General features: G+C 44.2%; 1 protein-coding gene across 3 annotated transcripts in view; it reads right to left on the reverse strand.

Annotated features, from left to right (window-relative positions):
* KLHL8 (kelch like family member 8) overlaps positions 1–13,320 on the reverse strand; it is a 38,324-nt gene extending 25,004 nt beyond the window's left edge. For 2 of the 3 annotated variants that reach the window (XM_045019009.1, XM_045019011.1), the window contains exons 1-2: positions 13,117–13,320; positions 797–1,111 (exon numbers count right to left, since the gene is read on the reverse strand). In XM_045019009.1, the coding sequence (XP_044874944.1) occupies positions 797–1,000 (204 nt within the window). In that variant the 5' untranslated portion in view covers positions 1,001–1,111; positions 13,117–13,320. The remainder of the gene's footprint in view (positions 1–796; positions 1,112–13,116) is intronic. The other variant, XM_045019010.1, reaches the window with a different exon arrangement.
* Between the last annotated feature and the right edge of the window lie 8,816 nt (positions 13,321–22,136).

Genomic DNA, 22,136 nt, shown 5'->3' on the forward strand with positions numbered 1-22,136 from the left:
AGCCTCAGATCCCTTTTCCCCCAAAATGGAGTGTGGGAGTAGAACAGCAGCAGAAATGTCTTTCCTCTGCACCTCTTCATAGTAAGCTCTGGATGGGGATGAATTATACCTTCTCTCTTCCATCAGTTAAGTGGATAGGAGGAGAGAGTTTCAAATTTATCAGATATCCATTAGGCAGAGGCTTATAGAAAATGTGGAGTCCCCAAAATAGGATCCAGGAACACCATCCTGACAGAAAACCGAGCACCTGAGGGTGGCATAGGGGCCAAGGTTCTCACTAGGGCATTGCCTCTTATCTAGGGAGTGGAACTACCCCACCATCTCTTTTAATCTACCACGCTTAATATTTATCTAAAGCACTTAATGCTGTTTTGTGCTATATAAAAAGGGGTCCTAATCACAGAGAACTTTATAGTTATAGATGAAGAATAAGGGATACAATGCAACAGTAGCTAGTGACTGAATAATGTTGCTAAACACCCGTGTAGTAAATTCCCACATTTCTCATGGGTCACTTGTTTTGTTTAGTTCTTTAGGAGAGAATTAGGAATATTAGGATTCTTGGAATAAAGTGTTGTTTTTTTTTAATTTTCAGCACCTCAGCCTGAAATTCTTGAGCTGCCAGCAGTGTTTACAGAATCACAAGCAGCCTTAAACAATACCCCAAAAATCAGGGGATTGTAATAATTTGCAAGAGATGATTAAAACTGCACCACATTTTAGAGCATGCTTCACAAACCATTAACATAACAGATGTGGGTAGTGGGAAAATTGAATGAATTGTTTTATCTGTCACCTTCAATGTAACATCACAGAGTTCCCCCGCTTCATAGAAGTGAAGAAGAGACCTATGAAAATCCTTCCAAGCTTCATTTGCTTCAAATACAAAGACTTCTTCACCATCACTGTTCAGAGATCTATCTTGCTGCTGCTGCTGCTGCCTTTTCCCTTTTATCTGATAGTGTTTTGCTGACTCTGGGGTCATAGATTCTGAAGCCATTGGATGTTTTCTTCTTTCACAGCATGAATATTCAAACACTTCCCATAAGAAAAATCCAGCTCCATCAGAACTCAGGCCAAACGTCCAAAGTCAAGTAGAATCGCCATCTTCCTATGTGCAATGATAAAACAAAAACAGATTAAACATTTTCTTCTGATAGTCTTCTCCAAATGTTAGGTTTCAGAGTAGCAACTGTGTTAATCTGTATCCGCAAAAAGAATAGGAGTACTTGTGGCACTTTAGAGACTAACAAATTTATTTGATGATAAGCTTTCGTGGGCTACAGCCCACTTTATCAGATGCATAGAATGGAACATACAGTAAGAAGATATATATACATACAGAGAACATGAAAAGCTGGAACTTGCCATACCAACTCTAAGAGGCTAATTAATTAAGATGAGCTATTATCAGCAGGAGAAAAAAAACTTTTGTAGTGATAATCAAGATGACCCATTTCAGACAGTTGACAAAAAGGTGTGAGGATACTTAACATGGGGAAATAGATACAATTTATGTAATGACCCAGCCACTCCAATTTGCACTTTCAGAGTTCTTACCAGTAATTCTGTTCCTTTGAAGATACCATCACACAGCAAGGGGGGAGGGATAGCTCAGTGGTTTGAGCATTGGCCTGCTAAACCCAGGGTTGTGAGTTCAATCCTTGAGGGGGCCACTTAGGGATCTGGGGCAAAAATTGGTCCTGCTAGTGAAGGCAGGGGGCTGGACTCAATGACCTTTCAAGATCCCTTCCAGTTCTAGGAGATTGGTATATCTCCAATTATTACCTTTATTACCTAAGCACCAGACCCACAAGTCAGAATCCTGTGCAGATAATATCGTTAAAAAACACAGGATATCTTCTCTAGGGAAAATTGATTTGACTTTATTTAAACCTAGTAAGATATTTCAATCTGAAAATGTTTTGTATGTTTAGTCAAAATTAAGTGTAATGAAAATATCAAAAACATTCTGTATTTAACAATTTTTCATAAATAATTTTTAATTTGAAAGTATTTTAGAAATTTGTTTGTACCTAGAAGCTGTGAAGTGGAAAATAAAAGGAAAGAAACAATTTAATGCTCTTATCTAGCAACCTCAGCTTACCAAATCCATTTTTCTTGACCTTTGAGGCATTAAAATGAAGATGCTGTACAAAACTTTGTTCCTGCTTCATCAAGGATGACTGCGTTTTCATTCAGACCCACACTGAAACCTTTTAAATAGAGAGGGTATCCAATATTGCTTATGTAGTTCTCTACAACTAAAGAAATTTTAGATGTGATGTCAATACATCTCATCCAGGATCATGAAAAAAATGTGTGTTTGGGATAGGGGGAAGGAGTGTGTTTTTTATGTTTTGAACTTGTGTGTCACTCAAGTATGTACATGAGGATAACAATTGACATATCAGCAATATTAGGCACCAACTTCAATTTGTGAATGAAAACTCAGTTAAGGGAAATGGTGAGGGCTAGAAGTTTCGGAAGCATCTACGTGACTTAGGTTCCTAAGTTCCATTTTCAGAAGGGACCTGGGGCTGGGCTCCCAAGTCATTTAAATGTTTTGAAAATTCTACCCAAAAATCAAAGCTCTTGTTATGTCTGCTATGAAACATTAAAGCCTGGTCTACACTAGGAAATTAGGTTGGTATAACTACATTGCTCAGGGGTGTGAAAAATTCACAATGTTAAACTGACCTAAACCTAAGTGTAGACTGCACTAGGTTGACAGGAGAATTTTCCCATCAACTGCCTCTCAGGGAGGTTGATTATCTATGCCAGGGGTCTCAAACTCAAATGACCACGAGGGCCACATGAGGACTAGTACATTGGCCTGAGGACCGCATTACTGACACCTCCCCCCAGCCACCCTTGGCCCCACCCCCACTCCACCCCTTCCATTATGCCCCACCCCTTCCCTGCCCCTATTCCAACCCCTTCCCCGAAATCCCCATCCCAACTCCACCCCCTCCCTGCCCCCAGGGGGTGCAGGAGGGGTGTGGGGTGTGGCAGGGGCTCGGGGCAGGGAGTTGGGGTGTGGGGTGCAAGAGGGATGAGAGGTGCGGTGGGGGTCAGGGTGCAGGAAGGGTGCGGCAGGGGGCTCAGGGCAGGGAGTTGGGGTGTGGGGTCAGGAGAGGGGAGGGGTGAGGCAGGGGGCTCAGGGCAGGGAGTTGGGGTGCAGGAGGCGTGTGGCAGGGGGTTGGGGTGCAGGGTGAGGCAAGGGGCTCAGGGCAGGGGGTTCGACTGCAGAAGGAGTTCGAGGGGTGGGCTCTAGCCCGGCGCTCCCTGCCTGCCTGCCCTGTCCCCGCGCCGCTCCGGGAAGTGGCTGGAACGTGGGGTGTGTGTGTTGCTGTTGCTTCAGGCACCACCCCCAGCATCTCCCATTGGCCGGGAACGGGGAACCACGGCCAATGGGAGCTGCTGGGGGCGGCTCTCCTCCCCCAGGTTCCGGCCGTTTCCCGGAGTGGCGCAGGGCAGGCAGGCAGGGAGCCTGCCTTCCCCTGGTGCGCGTCGGGCGGAGCCGCTCTAGGTAAACACTGGGGGAGAGCGGGGGGTGAGAGGGCGCAAGGAGCTTGCGGGCCGCATGAGCCCCCTGATCTATGCCAATGGGAGAACCCCTCCCAATGGGGTAGCATCTTCACTGAAGTACTACAGAGGTGCTGCCGCAGCACGTGTTTGTAGATAAGCCCTAGGATTTTAACTTAAGTTAATACACCTTCTCCCCCTCCCTCCGCCCCACCCCAGACTTACAGGGCTGCAGAGAAGGGGGAGAAGAAAAGTATCTGTCACAACTTTGTTTCATAAAAGGAGAAGGGATATTATTGTTGGAGTGAAGTCCCTCATTACCAATTGCCACTGTACCTCAGAGCTAACTTAGTTCACATTTAATTTTAAAAAATCCATGATTCATCTGTCTCTGCAGCATACCTCCTTGATTGGGTGAGCTAGCACCATTTTTGAATTGCTGTCGACCAGCATAGATGCAACAATGCTCCGTGCTGCTATACTAGCAACCTCAAATACTCAGAGGCTGCTTGGGCTATATTTCAGCATTCAAAGCTAGATTAATTTGGCTTGGGATTTCACCTTCTGCACCACCAAGCAGATGATGTGGCAGCAGCAGCTCCTCCAGCACCAGGAGGATTTTCAGTGGCACTGGAACCAAGACACACAGAAGAACAGGAAGGCACTGAGCAGCTGATAGAGGACTGGTTCCTAGAACAGCTTCACAGCATTCTGAGTTCAGGAAAACAGTGTAGATTGGCAGGAAAGGACTGTTGTGCAGACATGGAATGACCAGCAGTGATAAGAGAATGTCATGATGGGGAAGGCAACCTTTTGAGATATGTGCTGAACTAACCCAGGAGCTACCGCACCAGTGTAACTATGTGCAGTGCCCCAAAAACCTGTGGACAAGTGGGTTGCAATTGCCATCTGGAAGCTGGCCACCTCCCCAAATGCTACTGGTCCGTAGTGAACCAATCCAGTGCGGGGAGATCAACCGTTTGGGCCATGCAGGTGTATCATGCCATGGAAAAGGTACTGTTGAACCAAGTTACAAAGCTTGATAATGATCAGGACATTATTAATGGCTTTTGCATGCATGGGGTTCCCAAACTGTTTGGGGGCAATTGATGGGATCCATGTGCCCATCTGCCCCCCCCCATCAGGACACAAAATTCATAATCAGGCCCTGCCACACCCTGTCCCACAAAAGGGCAGTGGAGAGGGTACTCCAAGCTGCCTAGAGTGGCTGCGTGGGACACAGCCAATCAGGGCCCAGCAGGTCAGTATAAGAAGAGCTGCAGGGCCCAATTTCCAGTTCCTTGCTAGAGCTGGAGGAGTGTGGATGGTGTGTGGCTAGCTGAGGGAGCTGCAGGACCTCAGATGAGGCAGTACTGCCAGAAGCAGGGGAAGAGTGAAGAGGACCCCTGAGCTGGTTGCGGGGACTCCATCAGGACAAGGCCCTGAGGTAAGTGTGAAGACAGCACTGGACCATGGAGAAGTAGCCCAGGGAATTAGAGCAGCAGTGTGACGTTGATAAAGGAACACAGCGGAAAGCTGCTATCTACATGGTCCCTGGGCTGGGAACCAGAGTAGTGGGTGGGCCCAGGTTTCCCCCAGCCCCCATTAGCCACTGGGGGAAGTGGCCTGGACATCGAGGCACTTAAGAGGGGGGAACTAAACTGCAGCGGCCCATCTGGAGAGCTCCGGCCAGAAAGGCCCTAAGAGGGAAAGACTTTGTCACCAGGGAGGGAACCCTGGGGCACTGCTCTATCCTGGAGCAGGGACAACTTGTGGGAGATGTTACGGAGAGAGACCCCTGTTGGACCTATACCCCGGAAGGGGTTTTGCTTTGCTTTCATCACACAGACGGACTATGTGTGACTCAGCCAGAGGGCTCAGTCACCAAAGACACACCACAGAGGGAGCGAGTACAGGCATGCACACTTGGCCAAAGGGAGCGCTCGCGAGAGATGAGTGCGCCGATTATAGTCTTACTGCATTATAGTTGTCACAGGAAAGCTGAAAAATTTGGAATTTTGGTAGGGAGCAGCTGATACTTCTGGCACTTCTGAAGTGGCTGAGGCTTTTGCAAATAAGTCCTATAATTTCTCCTCTTTGTGGTGCTGTAGAAGTTGTAATATGGGATTTATCAGATGGTATTCTTGAACATGGCCTTGCTAGTTCTCTTTCTCAATGTATTTAGTTTTTGGAAAAAAAATGCTTACTGTCAGTTCAGAAGCAGTTCATTTTGGACGCAGAGTATCAATGAACACAAGACTGGTGTGGAGAAAGTAAATAAGGAAGTGTTATTTACTCCTTCTCATAACACAAGAACTAGGGGTCACCAAATGAAATTAATAGGCAGCAGGTTTAAAGCAAACAAAAGACCGTTATTTCTTCACACAACGCACAGTCAACCTGTGGAACTCTTTGCCAGAGGATGTTGTGAAGGCCAAGACTATAACAGCGTTCAAAAAAGAACTAGCTGAGTTCATAGAGGATTGGTCAAGGGATTCTGTCAAGGCTTCACTGTGGATATCAGAAACTGATCCAATAGCATGAGTTAACTATAGAGTGACGTATTTCCCTACAGCTTCTCCCTTTCCCTTAGTGAAATAATTCAGTTAAGTGTAACAAAGTCAATTACCTTCTAATGACAGAAGCCCTGCTTTTGTACCTGTTAAGTCGAATTTCTTTAAAACAAAAAAAAAAGTTATCTACTGGGGTAAATTACAAGCTAAAACCACAACACATGCACTTTTCTTTATTAAGTTAACATTAAAAGAGATCGGTGTCTTTTACTAATTAGAGACTCTCAAGTTTCTTCTGTTCTGAGAAATAACACTGGCTTCAATTGTATTTTCTATTCTAACTGTCTGAGGGAATCTCTCACAAGCAGACAAAGTTTTGAAAGTTTCTAAAGGAGAAGAAACTTAAAGTGCAACTGTTATACTTAAAAAAAAAAAACAGTGCCAATAGAGAGATGCTGGACCACTAGAACAATGAAATTAGCATAACTAAACAAGAGGAAAAGAAATATAAAGTGCTACATGTGCCAGGGGAAAAAAGGATTATGATATGGTATGTTAGAAATATGTAGTTAGATTGTAATGCATAAGCACAGAGGAACAGAATTAAGGTTCCTAGTGAAACCTTAACCCAGTATTTCCTGACTTTAAGGGTTTGACTGCAAACTTTTAGTGTTCATTTTATAGATAGTGTACTGAATGGAATTGAATTTTAACAAAATTCTAGTCACAAGATATTTGGCACTGAAGACCTAAAGGGCTTGCCTATTTTAATCAGTATAATTTTCTGAACTGCAAAATGACTCTACGCTTCTTAAGTTTGAAGTCTGAAGTAGAATTATGGCTATAAATTAGTTATCAGACTCTAATAAATTGTATATAGTCTTCTCAGACCAGATTAGTCTCTGGTGCATAGTGTCTCTCAGGCACAGAATATAAGTAGTAATAATTAGATTTATTTTTTTAAAGTTATTCAAGTTTATTAATATATTGGTTTCCACATTTCATTTACTAAGCGGGTCAGCTCGAATGTTTAGGTTGGCAGACGGAATGTGCTGTGCATTATACACTACATGCAAAATGACACTTAAAAGGAGAGGCAGAGGATTTTACAGATAAAGTCAAAAGCAACTCATTCATCTTTAAAAGTGGTCAAGTCAACACAATACACACCAAGTATTCCAGGATGTGCACTGACCACCACCTAGCTACAACAATTGAGGACTTGTCTGCTCATGAGACATTCAAAATCCTTACGGAAGAGAAAGCAATTTTAACAGTAAAGAAATAGCAATGAACTTTCAGAGCTCAGTAATTAAGTTTTCTAACCCAATCTCAATATATTCATAATAGACTGGGTGGAAAAAATTAAATTAAAAACAAACTGACAAAGACAAGGAAAGAAAGTTACCCCATCCCCACCAACATACCTATCGAGAAGAAATTTTGTCTTCTGATATCAGGCTTATAAAATACATTCAGGATAACGGGCCAGATCTTCTCAGGTGCACCACCTTGCCCTTCCTCGAAACTCAACTCTGTACAGCCTTAGAACAAGTATCCTCCATTTCGAATTGCACCAGTTCAGAGAACAGATACACTTCAAAGTCAGTATTCAGCTGGTATTGCACTAGCCATTTTAGTCAAACCACTTCAAATTTAATTAAACATGAACATTTAATAAGCTTTAAATTAATCAGCCTGACAAAAAATTATGCTCAGGAAAGATAGAAACACACACTCGGGACAGTTTCTGTAGTGTAAATATTCACAACAGCACTAACTAATTATAAACAATTCAACTATTGTCCCTTGATCTAGCAAGAAAACTTAAAATACAAAAAATAAAAGGAGACATGGCTTGGATTGTTTGCTGAACCAAAGGATGGAGAGAGACTCTACGCTACAGAGTTAGGTCAACATAAGGCACAAGACCTAATTATGTCAGTGTACACACTACAGCCTTGCTCCCCCCGGATGTAAGTGCCCTACTGCTCTGACATAACTCCATTTCCACAAGAGGCATAGGGCTTATGTCTGTGTAGTTAGAGCGATGCAATGTCCCTGTAGACACTGTGGGTTACTAACATGGGCTGTTGGCTGTTATTCTTGTCAATTTCATGGCTCCAGCATGACAAGAAAACTGCTCACAGCTCTGGCTGTCACTTTGGGGAGGCTCCAGCTAGAGTCCAGTTGTTACCTGGGCTTCTGGTTCCCCAGCTGGGCTGCTGCCTGTGCTCCCAGCTCAGAGCTCAGCTGCCCAGGGGCCCTGGCTCCCTGTCACCCCTGGGCTCCCTGCCAAGGCTGCACTGAGGTTCCCTGCCGGGGGGCAGCTGCCTGGGCTCCCGAAGGGGAACTGCCCATTGCTGAGAGCCTGGGCTCTCAATCCCTTATACTGCCCCTCTTAAGTTGGTGGAAGCACTCCTGGTGAGGACACGCCCCAATGACAGCAAGAGGGCAGCGTGGACATGAACTACTGCAGTAGTTATTGTGGTGGCTCTAAGTTGACCTAACAAAGGTCAATTTTAGTCTGTAGTGTATACATGCCCTGGGAAAATTAAGGAAGAGGAGGGGAATGCAGCTATCTAGTTCAATTGCAACCAAGCAGCAGCCTTGGCATCAGCTGCAGAAGCAGCTGTTCACTGTTCATCCTCTGATTACAGCTAGGTCAGGAGCAAAAAAAGAGGAAGTATACCTTATACAAAAATAAGTTAATGTAAACCTCAAAACTCTTCTTTACTAAATTAGATTAACAGTTAACCGATTTACACAAGCCCCATGCAAAACTGCTCAGGGTTACCATGCTAATTGGGAATGCGAAGGGGGACAGAGCAAGTGATATAGATTATTTATACATAAAGAAAACATGAAATGTATATTTTAATAATTATTTTTTGCTTGATTCTGGGCTTGAAATAAGTGAATTAATCCTGAGAAAAGAACTGTCATTCTACCAGCCCCAGAAAGCATTAGATTTTGTGGCTGGATTTATACAAAGAAACCCATACAGTTAAACAAAAAAATAAATAAGCATCTCACTGAATTAATCAACTAAATCTTTTCACAATAAATATACAGAAGAGAAGCACTTTACTTTCTTGCAGAATACAGATTAAGACTCCTCAACATGAAAACAAGCTAGGGTGCAGTCAATATAAAGGAAGCTGTGTATGTAACAGAATTTGTGAAATACCGTTTTGTGCATTATGGGTAATAAGGCAATGTAAAAGAAAAAAGTGTCCATATATTTGGCATGGCCCAAGGACATTTAATCTCTTTATACAATGAAACCCAGATGACTACTGCAAACAAACACCTTCTCTCAGGCCACTGCCCACACAAATATCTTGGTTCTTGGACAACTGCTGGCAGAAAAAGCAAGAATGGAAGGAAGAAAAAGAAAATCTGTGCATCTGTAGTGGAAAGCATGGTCAGAAACAGACTCATTTTTCCACAAGGAATTTTTACAATCCTGTGCCACAACTGTGAAGGCACCAAAAGGAACCTACTTCTTTACCCTGGCTTAGGGGCTATAAAGACATGCCTGCAAAACTTTTTCAGCCATAAAACCTCTTCATAAACACAGACAACTTCCACCCAACCTCAAAACCTTTCTTGCAGTGAGGAATTACTTCTATCATCTATTTGCTAGGGCTTTGGAGAAGGACACACACACCCTCTCCAGCGCTGCAAATTGCGGCGCTGCAAAGCGCCAGTGTGGTCAAAGCCCCAGCGCTGGGAGCGCGGCTCCCAGCGCTGTACGTTATTCCCCACAGGGAGGTGGAGTACGGACAGCGCTAGGAGAGCTCTCTCCCAGCGCTGGCGCTTTGACTACACTTAGCGCTTCAAAGCGCTGCCGCGGCAGCGCTTTGAAGTGCAAGTGTAGCCATAGCCTGAGGATATGATTGTGATAAGAGTATTTAACTAGCTAACAAGTCAGTAAGAATCCCCAGTGCACCAGTATTCACTTAAGCTTCTAGGTAGCTAATTCTATTTGGATTTTTATTATACATAATCAGAGCCCCTACAGCTGTGGACACGTCTTTCATATCTGTAGGTTGAAATAAGTAATTTATTTCAGAGATCACAAATATTGAGGACAGTCTCATGGACACCAGGAAAGTTAAACTGAGCACAGAATCAGAAAATCCCGCCTTCCAAAAATTCAAGCCATTCACAAAATAGCAATCCAAGGACAAACAGCAATTGGGGCTGCCGCCAGCATCTGCTTTCCTGGCTGGTAAAGGTTCAGATAATCTAAGGTCCCTACAAAAGGAGGAGGAGAACTGAAAATGTCGTCTCAGAGAATCTTGCCTCCCATCCTATGGATAGGACCCTACCAGATTCATGGTCCATTTTGGTCAATTTCATGGTCATAGGATTTTTAAAATAATAAATTTCATGATTTTCAGCTATTTAAATCTGAAACTTCACAGTGTTGTAATTGCAGGGGTCCTGATCCAAAAGGGAGTGGGGGGGGGGGGGTTGTGGTATTGCCACCCTTACTTCTGCACTGCCTTCAGAGCTGGGTGGCCAGAGAGTGGCAGCTGTTGGCCAGGTGCCCAGCTCTGAAGGCAGTGCCCCGCCAGCCACCCTTACTTCTGTGCTGCTGCTGGCACGGCGCTGCCTTCAGAGCCGCCACTCACTGGCCACCCAGCTCTGAAGGCAGCGCAGAAGTAAGAGTGGCAATACCTGTACCGTGACCCCCCCCCCAAAAGAACCTTGTGAACCCCACCCCCGCAATTCCCTTTTGGGTCAGGACTCTGAATTTGAGAAACACTGGTCTCCCCCATAAAATCTGTATAGTTATAGAGTAAAAGCACATAAAAACCAGATTTCAGTCCATGATGCATTTTTCATGGCTGTGAATTTGGTAGGGCCCTACCTATGGCACACGCACAAACACATGCACAATAGCCTGACCATTATTAAAGAAACTATCACTTGACAATGGCGAGCATCCAACATTAAAGTTCCCTTTATACGCCAGCTAACTGAGAAAACAAAAACTGATTCCCAATGCATCCTGGATCTCTGTCAAGGCACGGTGCAGAAAGAGCACTGTGTGCTCTAGCCAATAACCTCTTCCAGTCCACTGTCAAGATCAGGCCATCCATTCTCATCTTCTTGGACCCCTCTGCATTTGATACCAACAATCATCAAATTCTCTTGCCTCTCAAAGAGCTTGCAGGGATGAATGGAAATAATCTGAAACAACTCAAATTCTTCCTCTTAGACTGAACCCAGAGACTCATGTTTGAACCTTTTTGGATTCTGGAAGAAGATGAACAATCATGTTCTCTACCATATTCAAACACCTACATGAAGCTAGTAAGGGAGGTAGTGAGACAACATAGGATGAAGTGTTCCATTCAACTCTAGACCTATCTCTTGCTGTGAAGAATTATTATTGGGAATAACACTATCTAATTAGTAGGGCTTTTGGGGAGAGCTGAGATTATGGATGTGAAGGGGTATTTTGTACTGATTTGAATTACTGGCTGGATACATTAGCTTTGGTATGTAGGGATTCTGTTATGCTTGAGTGATTAGACCTGTTATTCTAAATCTTCAGTGAGCTAGAAAACTGCACATCATCCTGCTGGATTTAGACACAATAATCCATGCAATCATGACTAACGCTCCATTACTACAACTCAGATCTAAGAATGTAACATACTTCCAAGAAAGCTTTAGCCAATACAGAATGCTGACTAATACAGATCACTATAGGTTCATCACCTGTGCTGCATGCGCTGCACTGTCTCCATATTAAATTCAGAATCCAATTAGAACTGTGTCTTCATATTCCAAGACCACCATGCAATTGGCCCTAGTTACATGAGACTGTCTCTCTTCATAACCATGACCTGTCACACCTGCTATACAGACGCTCCCCGACTTGCACAAGCGTTCTGTTCCGGAATGCCTTGCGTAACTCAAAGTTTGCGTAAGTCAGAAACGTATACCTGAACATTACGCGCAAAACAAAACAAAACAAAAACAAAAACCCACCACCACACACTCCTATTTCTAGCTTATGGAACTTTTTCCGTATGTGCGGGTTTGCATAACCCGGGGAGCGTCTATACGGTATAAAAACTGTTGACCAGGGAAGCAGTAGACAGTGTTCACAGGAACCAGACCAGGACTGTAGAATTCAATACTCAAACATATAAAAATGACTACTAACTTAAGCATGTGGAAAGAAAAGTTTGTATTATTTCTGATTTAGCTTTTCCGTGCTAAATTACATCCCCCACACACACACACACAAAATGAAATGCTTCTACAACTTCTTAATGTTTATTTCCACAAGTGAGAGGGGAAAGGAGAGCACTTTTTGTTTAATACTTGAGACCCTACTTGGCTTGTAAACCCTTCAGGGCAGACTCTCTATGTGCCTTTACAGTACTTAGAAAAATTGTGCCCTGGATCTTGGTCTGGCTTAGCAGGGGTAATACAGTATTTAGCCCTGTAACCAAGGGGCAGCAGCAATTTGAGGCCAGCAGTTCAGCTCTAATTAGCGCATTCATAGCATGTTACATTACTATAGTATTTTATTACCACAGTATTTGCATTACAGCCAGATTCTTTCCAGAAAGAGGAAGAAGTTGTTTCATGTTTATGAGAAATGAGTTGACTAGATAAATATTTTGAACGTTGAAATTGAGTGATAACGTGGAACATGTGAAGTCTTGTAAAGTGCTAAGTGTTATTATGCATGAAAATAACGTATTAACCCCCCTTACTGTCAAAATGTGGGGTTTGCTCTGTCACAATAGACAAATGCGTAGCCTGCAGCTGCGTAAGAAAATAATTTTACAAAGATGCACAACCTCAGCCAGCCCCCCCCCCGCCGCCCCACAAGCCCCGTTCCCCCCAGCCAGCCCCCCCCCATCTCCTGATCCCCTCCCGCCACTACGCCCCCGGAGTTCTCCGCGGGTTCCTCTCTAACCCCCCGCTCGCCTTGTCCCCTCGGCAAACCCCGCCCCTTTATCGCGTATCCCGCCGCTCGCGAGCCCAGGGCCGCACCTACGGGGGGGGGGGGAGGGGGGCTATTGCGCCCGGCCGTTACCTCTCGCGCGCTGCGCTCTCACTGCCGATGCAACTGCACGGGGCAGCAAAGCCCAAAGCCGGCAGCAACGGAGTCTCGCGCCGCAGCCTTCCGGGCAGGCGCCCTAGAAAGGAGGGCGGGGAAGGGCAAGATTGTGCGCGCGCATCAGAACTCCGGGGCTTGTGGGGGGCGCGGGAGCTATCTGGCGCATGCGTAACTGTAACAAGGGGTGGTTGGTACGCATATGCAGTTCCACCGAGGCGCGAGGTGGTGGGGGGCGCAAAAGACACGCGGCACGGACTCCTGCGCATGCGCCAATCTGCCATTATGACGCGGGGGGGGGAATTGGAGCGACTGGGGCTTTCTTGCAGGGGCCCCTGGGAAATGTAGTTGTAGGTCCCTCCTGACAACTTACGGGGGCGAGGTGAGGAAATCTACATGGCCCAGCGGCTTCTGTGCCAGGGGTTTTCCATCTCTCCAAAGGTTCTCACGCTGCCAGCCCTCACCTGCACAACCCCCCCCCCGCTTAATAACCACAGCCACCTGAGCGTGCACCTGTGCCTATGCATCAGCCAGGAATTGCACCTTTGAAAAGTTGGCCCAACACACAGAAACTAGGGTGCTGCTGACCCTGTTTCAGTCAAGCCATTTTAATGGTTTTCCTGTAACTTTAGCAGCAGCAGGCTCAGGTGCTGCCACCGCAGCTCCTACTGGCCAATGGGAGCTGCAGAATCGGCACTCAGGGTAGGGAGAGCGCGCAGAGCCTCCCTGGGTGCCCATGCATCTAGGGGCTGCAGGGACCAGTGGTCGCTTCCGCGAGCCGCACGGAGCTAGGGCAGGCAGGGAGCCTGCCTTAGCACTGAGCCCCCGCTGTGTCACCGACCAGACCGGAGCCACCAGGGTCCCTTTCGACTGGGCCTTCCCATCAAAAACCAGTCACCTGGCAACTCTAGCTCTTTTTCTTTTATTAATGTATCTAGAGCCCCACCTAAGTACCTGGAAGTGCAACAACAGGGGAGGAGAAATGTAGAAATTATCCCACAGTAAAATCCCAAGGGGAAACCCCTTATGTACACAGAAATAAATTACAGATATCCAGCCAGAAAATGCACTACACTAAAGGATAGGGTAAAACCCTCTTTTTCCAAAGGTTTCTGAGAACAACTGTGATGCTTATGAATTAGTTATGTTGACCAAGGTAGACAGTCTCAGCTTGTGAGCTCTGAAAAGGCTCTGTTCAATCTCCCTAACTTTCACATGCGGCAAAGAAATACAGGTTTTGTGTGACTAGATTGTGGAACATCAAGTTACATAAGGCCAGAAACCTCAAGTCTGCTTTCTGTGGTTTTGTTAGAGGATGTGTTTGGAGGGGAAGCTCAGAGCTGCATATGTGCCATAGCATTTGAACTCTCACACCTTAGTGGACTGTTGATCTAAAGATGTTGAATCTGTTAATATATAGGTGGGAGAAAGGCCACTTTGTCACCTGTGGTAAGCACCTCCCCACTGGAGCTTACACCACACACACACACACACACCTGCACCCTAACCCCCTGCCCTAGGTCAGAATCCCCTCCTGTACCAAACTCGCTCCCAGAGCCTTTACCTCTCCTGCACCCCAACACTGTGCCCCAGCCTAGTACCTCCTCCTGCACCCAAACTCCCTCCCAGAAATAAACTAATATAACAGCTGTTCTAAGGTAAGAAGTAGGCTATTTTGAATTAACCATATTCTACATTTTAAGACTGAAATGTAACCACAGAACGGCTTTATGTTAATTAAAAGGCAAGTTTAGTATAGGATGAATCGCCTCAATGCCATAATTGTGATCATTTTGTTTTAAATTAGGAAAAAGACTTGTATACAGGGGCCCCACAAAGTCTAATAGGTGCGGGCCCACAGGAGAGTTAATCCGGCCCTGCTGGCAACAAAATTTTGGAACTCAGCAAACAGTTCTATTGTTCTGTTAGTTCTTAAGACTGATTCCAGTGCACTGCCTTAAGCCCCGAGGTAGTTTTGCAGGTACCCTGCCTCAGTTTCCTTCTTCTTCAAACTTCTTGATCCAAAGTCTTTAGGCATCAGTATGGAGGTTTGGGTCCCTGCTGGGTAATAACTCTGTCAGTCCCATTCTCTGAGGAATACAAGTCTACAGCCTGCCCCCCAGAGCTAGGTCACAATTAAAATAATTCCCTCTCTTATAGGATTGCCAGCTCTGACTGAAGTTATGCTTGGAGATTCCCCATGACATAATATTTTCTTTAAATAGCCTATTAAAATCTTCCAGATTGCTTTCATAGTCACTGGGAGATTGATGCCAATTCTGGGAGACTCCAGGCCAATCCTGGAGCGTTGGCAACCATACTCTAGTAGGGTCTGGAGTCCTCCTTCTCCAGCCCTTCTCTCAGAGTTGGGTTATAACTCAACCAACCTTTTCCCCTTTGCATCAGCAGTCCACAGGACTCTCCAAGAGCAGGAGTAGGATAAAAGCTGTTTCTTTCCTTGGCTCAGGAATTCACAGCACTCCTCCCAGAGATGGACTAGAATACAAATAGCCTCTCTCTCTCCCTACTTGTATCAGGAGTTTAGAGCCCTTCTACTGGGTCTGGGTTGCAATTCCTACCAGCTGCAGGCCTCAGCCAGTTTCTTTCCAGCTGGTCCCTCTTTCACACTCTGTTCCTTTATTTTGTATAGGTCAGCAGGCAAATAGATTTCCTCCGACTACTAGCATCTCCCTGTTCTAAGGAGAAGGCAGCATATATATTGCCCTCCTTCTGAGGGCTTGTTCTGGTTGACTGAGAAAGAGGGGAGCCTTGCCCTATCCTACACCACAGGGCTCCTGGTCCTGAACCCTTAAAAAGACAGTGGGCTGAGTTTTACCCCTGAACCACTAATTCCCTGGGGCTACTTCCTCTCTTCTTGCCCTGGCTTCAGCCACTTCCTAGGCCTTCGTTTGTGCCCATATTCCTGGCACAGGGTCATCTAGCCCCCTCTGGGCTTAAAAGGCAGGAATACCCCACTACAGGGTTACTGATTCCTGTGTGTATTTATCTCTTTCTTGCTAGACATTTACACCTTTTTCATTGTTCAGGTATCTGAACTCTTACTGGAACTTCAGTAGGAACCAACAAAGGTCAGTGGAGATCATAAAGACCAGATGAAGACTGTAATGTATTCTACTGGAATTTCTGTTATGGCTATTTAGCTTGAGCCTCTGAAACAGATCAATGCTTTAGAAGAAAACTTTGTGGTGTCCTTCCAGGGTGCATGCAACAACTTCCTCCCAGATGTTGTTTAGTCTTCATGCTGTCTGGTAACGGACTTCTCAGATTTCATATTATGATATTTTAGAAGGATGGTGGATATTTAGGACTAGCATGACCAGATAGCAAATGTAAAAAATCGGGACAGGGGGTGGGGGGCAATAGGTGCCTATATAAGAAAAAGTCGCAAATATCTGGACTGTCCCTATAAAATCAGGACATCTGGTCACCCCATTTAGGACCCACTATGGGGATTGTGAACTCTTCTGTGGAGTCATTCTAATGCTTGAATCCCGCATAGAGATAATTTTGATGGGTTACTATGAACTTGGATCAGGCATGTTCAATTAGTTCCACACTAGGCATACAATAGGGGTTTGAGTATTTGTCTTTGGTGCAGAGGGAATTAGAGGCTGGGACAGAAGCAGCCCTGCAGGGAGAAACCTTAGGGACAGCTAATATGGGGATGAAAGCTTAAACTGATGTTATGTTTGATTGTTGATTAAGTTAACAATAAAGGCAAATTGCAGAAAAGGGACAAGTTTGCACTATATCCAATGTGCGTATCCTCTGTTCAAAGTGGAGTGGAAACTCCTCTTTCTTATAGGTGTATTTCATGATTAAATATTCATTTGATGCTGTCATAATCTACATGGCAAACCCCATTATTAACATTACATGCATTATGAAATAATTTTAACAATGTTAATAATCAAGGCCTGAGGTACTTAAGCAACTGCCTCTCCCTCTTTGTCCCTCCAGGGCAGTTGTGAAGGGCTGTTCTGTCTTTGCGCTGGGAACAAAGTTGGGGCAGGAAATAGGGTATTATTCATTGCTCCGAGATGTCTGTATCTGGAACAATCTGTCAGAAGTCTGAAAGGCATAAAGGAGGGTATAAATTTTGGCTTCATTGCTGCTAAGGCCCGATCCAACTTCCGTTAAAGTCCACAGAAATCTTTCCTACTGTTGTTGTTTTATTTATTATTTATGTAAGTCGTACATGTATGCAAGTCATGTCTTCTGTCAAAAAACAGAAGACATGGTCTCTCCCCCTAACAGCTTATAATTGTCATAGAAAAAAAATAGACATAGGACAACAGATCAGATGCAGGTACGCATGGAGTCACTGCTGGTGAGGCCAATACAAGAAGAATTCAGGGAAGAAATGGATTTTAAAACGGAATTAGAAGGAGGAAATATAAAGTGCTTGCTGGACAAGAAACATGTGGGGCATCACAAAAAAGACATGAGGCAAGTAAAGATTTATGGAGCAATAAGAAAAAATAATTGACATGAACACAGGGGGTAAGAGAGAGAGGAAAGGAGACTGGAAATGTAGATGGGGCTAAAATTATGTAGGGGCTTAATGGTGAAAACCCCGAGCTCTGATTTTATGTGGGGGGAAAAACAGGAAGACAGTTAGGGCTTGGCTACACTTACAAATTTGCAGCGCTGCAGCAGGGTGTGAAAACACACCCTCTGCAGCGCTGCAAATTGCGGCGCTGCAAAGCCCCAGTGTAGTCAAAGCCCCAGCGCTGGGAGCCGCGCTCCCAGCGCTGTCCGTTATTCCCCACAGGGAAGTGGAGTACGGACAGCGTTAAATCGGTTTTAGGAGCGTAAAACCGATTTAACGCCAAAACCGTCCACACTAGGAGGCACCTTATATCGATTTTAATGGCTCTTTAAACCGGTTTCTGTACTCCTCCCTAACGAGAGGAGTAACGCTAGTATCGGTATTAACATATCGGATTAACGCTGATCTGAACTCGGATGCAGTGGTCAGGAAGCCGCGAACTTTTGAATATTTCCTGTTTGCAGCGTGGAGCTCCGATCAGCACGGGTGGCGATGCAGTCCGAAATCAAAATAAAAAAAAGAGCTCCCGCATGGACCATGCGGATGTGATCGCTGTAAGGGCAGGCAAATCCGTTCTATCCGTTCTATCAGCGCTCCGTTACAGAAGATGAAATTCAGAATCCTTTTTTAAAAATCTCCAGACAGACGCCATAGCAGGGACTCAGCGCACTGCAGCGTGACAAGCGTAACGGAAAGCCAAAGAATCAAATGGATGTGCATGGACTGGAGGACTGAAGCTATCCCACAGTTCCTGCAGCCTCCTAAAATTATTTGCATTCTTGGCTGAGCTCCAAATGCTTCTAGGGTCAAACACAGTGTCCGCGGGTCAGGGCATAGCTTGGCAATCTACTCATTAGAGTCAGAAGGATGATGTTACTAAAGCAGAGGCAAGGGAGGCCACATAAGCAGCAGCAATACAAGAAATTAGATTTATAGCTCACTCAAATAACTACATAACATCTCTGTTTGAATACATAATCATTGAAATTAACACAGCTATGATGTGCTTCACTCCAAGTATATGCACACTTGCACATCAGTATATATGAATTCCATACCTCAGTACATCATTCAAAACATACTGGAAAATAGTGTACTGTGCATACCCTAAGCCATACCTGTGTACATTTTTATAGTCCAGGTTTTTAAAACACTCTTTTGAAACCACATTTCATCAACCACATTAAAGACTCTAATCCTCAATGACGATTAAGTCCATGATAAATTTAATATCTGATAACCATCTCTGTCTTCATACTGTATCCAACTATTGCAGATGAATAGACTTTATTATACAGCAAAAGTCTTTTCCCTCCCTGGTTGCTATGATCCTACAAAAATATGGCACCAGGTTTTTTAAAGTTAAATGTATAAAAAAAAAGTGTTAGTTTGTAACAAAGCATCAGCCTCACCTTTGGATTTCCTTGCTTTTCTTCATTTAATTCAGACTTTATATTTTATGTTACAGGATAGCACAGTAGACGGACTGTTCTTGCCTCTTTTTTTCTCTTTTAGAGGTCATTTGGAAATTTGTAAAGGACAGAAAATGATCATGCTACTTTATAACAGTGGTTCTTATTGTGGTCTGGGGAATGGTCCAGATAATAAAACGCTTTGAGAACCAGGCAGTGGAAGAATGAAATGTCAGGAGGGGAAGTGGTTGCCCCTCAACTTGTATGAAATAATATGCTGAATTTAAAAGTTTGAGAATTTATGCTTTACTAGAAAAGCAGAAATGTGCACTTTACTCTATTGCCATTAAACAATAGGCGAGCTGAGATTATTTGTGCTCTCCCAGTTTAAGCTGACTGTGCAAAAGCATGTGTGCTGTATGCTGCTGCTCACATAGCATTGCTGACATTAACTGCTCTGGCTGTAGTTTGCTTTGTCTTGCCAGACAGGAGAAAAACAGGAGTTAGTAAAGACTGACAGTTCTACACAAAAGAGGCTAATCCAGGGGTAGGCATCCTATGGCACGCGAGCTGATTTTCAGTGGCACTCACACTACCTGGGTCCTGGCCACCAGTCCGGGGGGCTCTGCATTTTAATTTAATTTTAAATTAAGCTTCTTAAACATTTTAAGAACCTTATTTACTTTACATACAACAAGAGTTTAGTTATATAGTATAGACTTATAGAAAGAGACCTTCTTTAAACGTTAAAATGTATTCCTGGCACACGAGACCTTACATTAGAGTGAATAAATGAAGACTTGGCACACCACTTCTGAAAGGTTGCTGACCCCTGGGCGAATCCTTTTATGCCAGTTCCAATTTTTTTTATCAAGCACCATATGAGGAAGGTTTTTGTAATTAGTCTATTAGTTCAAAGATTGTCTTTTCACTAGGAACAGACCAGTCTCTTGATTCTTGTGCAAAAATATTGTTCAATTTCAATAACTTCATTGGTATGACAGCGGTGCCCAGATTTACATGTTAAGTATCTGTGTAAAGGGCAATTTCACAGTGGTAATGCAGAAGACCTGGCTTTATTGGTCATTTCTCATAGTGGTAGGCTGGCACATACTGTAGTATGTTTCAGAGTAGCAGCTGTGTTAGTCTGTATCCGCAAAAAAAACAGGAGTACTTGTGGCACCTTAAAGACTAAGGGGGGAGGGATAGCTCAGTGGTTTGAGCATTGGCCTGCTAAACTCAGGGTTGTGAGTTCAATCCTTGAGGAGGCCACTTAGGGATCTGGGGCAAAAATTGGTCCTGCTAGTGAAGGCAGGGGGCTGGACTCAATGACCTTTCAAGGTCCCTTCCAGTTCTAGGAGATTGGTATATCTCCAATTATTACCTTATTACTAACAAATTTATTTAAGCATGAGCTTTCGTGAGCTACAGCTCACTTCTTCGGATGCATAGAATGGAACACACAGATAGGGGATAGTTATACATACAGAGAACATGAAAAGGTGGAAGTATGCATACCAACAGGCAGAGTCTACTCAATTGAGATGAGCTATCGTTAGCAGGAGGAAAAAAAAAACTTTTTGAAGTGATAATTAAGATGGCCCATAGAAGGTGTGAGGAGAACTTAACATAGGGAAATAGATTCAATTGGTGTAATGACCCAACCATTCCCAGTCTTTGTTTAACCCACAGTTAATAGTATCTAGTATCTAGTTTGCATATTAATTCAAGTTCAGCAGTTTCTCTTTGGAGTCTGTTTTTGAAGTTTTTTTGTTGCAAAATTGCCACCTTCAAGTCTGTCACTGAGTGGTTAGAGAGGTTGAAGTGTTCTCCCACTGGTTCTTGAATGTTATGATTCCTGATGTCAGATTTGTGTCCATTTATTCTTTTGCGTAGAGACTGTCCGGTTTGGCCAATGTACATGGCAGAGGGGCATTGCTGGCACATGATGGCATATATCACGTTGGTAGATGTGCAGGTGTATGAGCCCCTGATGGTGTGTCTGGTGTGATTAGGTCCTATGATGGTGTCACTTGAATGGATATGTGGACAGAGCTGGCATCGGGCTTTGTTGCAAGGATAGGTTAGTGTTTATGTTGTATGGTGTGCGGTTGCTGGTGAGTATTTGCTTCAGGTTGGAAGCAAATACCTGAAGCAAATACTCTCTAACCACTCAGTGACAGACTTGAAGGTGGCAATTTTGCAACAAAAAAACTTCAAAAACAGACTCCAAAGAGAAACTGCTGAACTTGAATTAATATGCAAACTAGATACTATTAACTGTGGGTTAAACAAAGACTGGGAATGGTTGGGTCATTACACCAATTGAATCTATTTCCCTATGTTAAGTTCTCCTCACACCTTCTATGGGCCATCTTAATTATCACTTCAAAAAGTTTTTTTTCCTCCTGCTAATGATAGCTCATCTCAATTGAGTAGACTCTGCCTGTTGGTATGCATACTTCCACCTTTTCATGTTCTCTGTATGTATAACTATCCCCTGTCTGTGTGTTCCATTCTATGCATCCGAAGAAGTGAGCTGTAGCTCACGAAAGCTCATGCTTAAATAAATTTGTTAGTCTTTAAGGTGCCACAAGTACTCCTGTTTTTTTTTGTAGTATGTTTGTTTCCTTTCTGCCAAAGTTTTAAAGAGCTTTTTCTTCCTCACTCTGTAGCTGGAAGCACAGACAGCCTTAGCAATTTTGGGTGGGCTTGCAAAATATTTTTTCAGGCCTGTCCCGTCCCATCCCAAATGTCACTGACTTCTGTCCACTGTGATCACACTAGTATTCACAGGATTGGTTTTAGAATTTTGCAGAGGCTGCTGCTCACGGGTTCCTCTTTCTTCAGGGTTTGTCTGTCTGGATTTAGAGTCTGTCCGGACCTCAGAGCTGTAGTCAGACTCTATGCCTCTGGAGTGGCATGGCAAGGATTTGATAACTTGATTCAGACTTGACTTGCAAATCTGAATTGTTAGCTGAGATGGCATGTGGAGGGAAAGGAAGTTACAGACA

Source organism: Mauremys mutica, chromosome 5 (genome assembly GCF_020497125.1).
Source record: "Mauremys mutica isolate MM-2020 ecotype Southern chromosome 5, ASM2049712v1, whole genome shotgun sequence".
In the NCBI taxonomy this organism is placed as follows: domain Eukaryota; kingdom Metazoa; phylum Chordata; order Testudines; family Geoemydidae; genus Mauremys; species Mauremys mutica.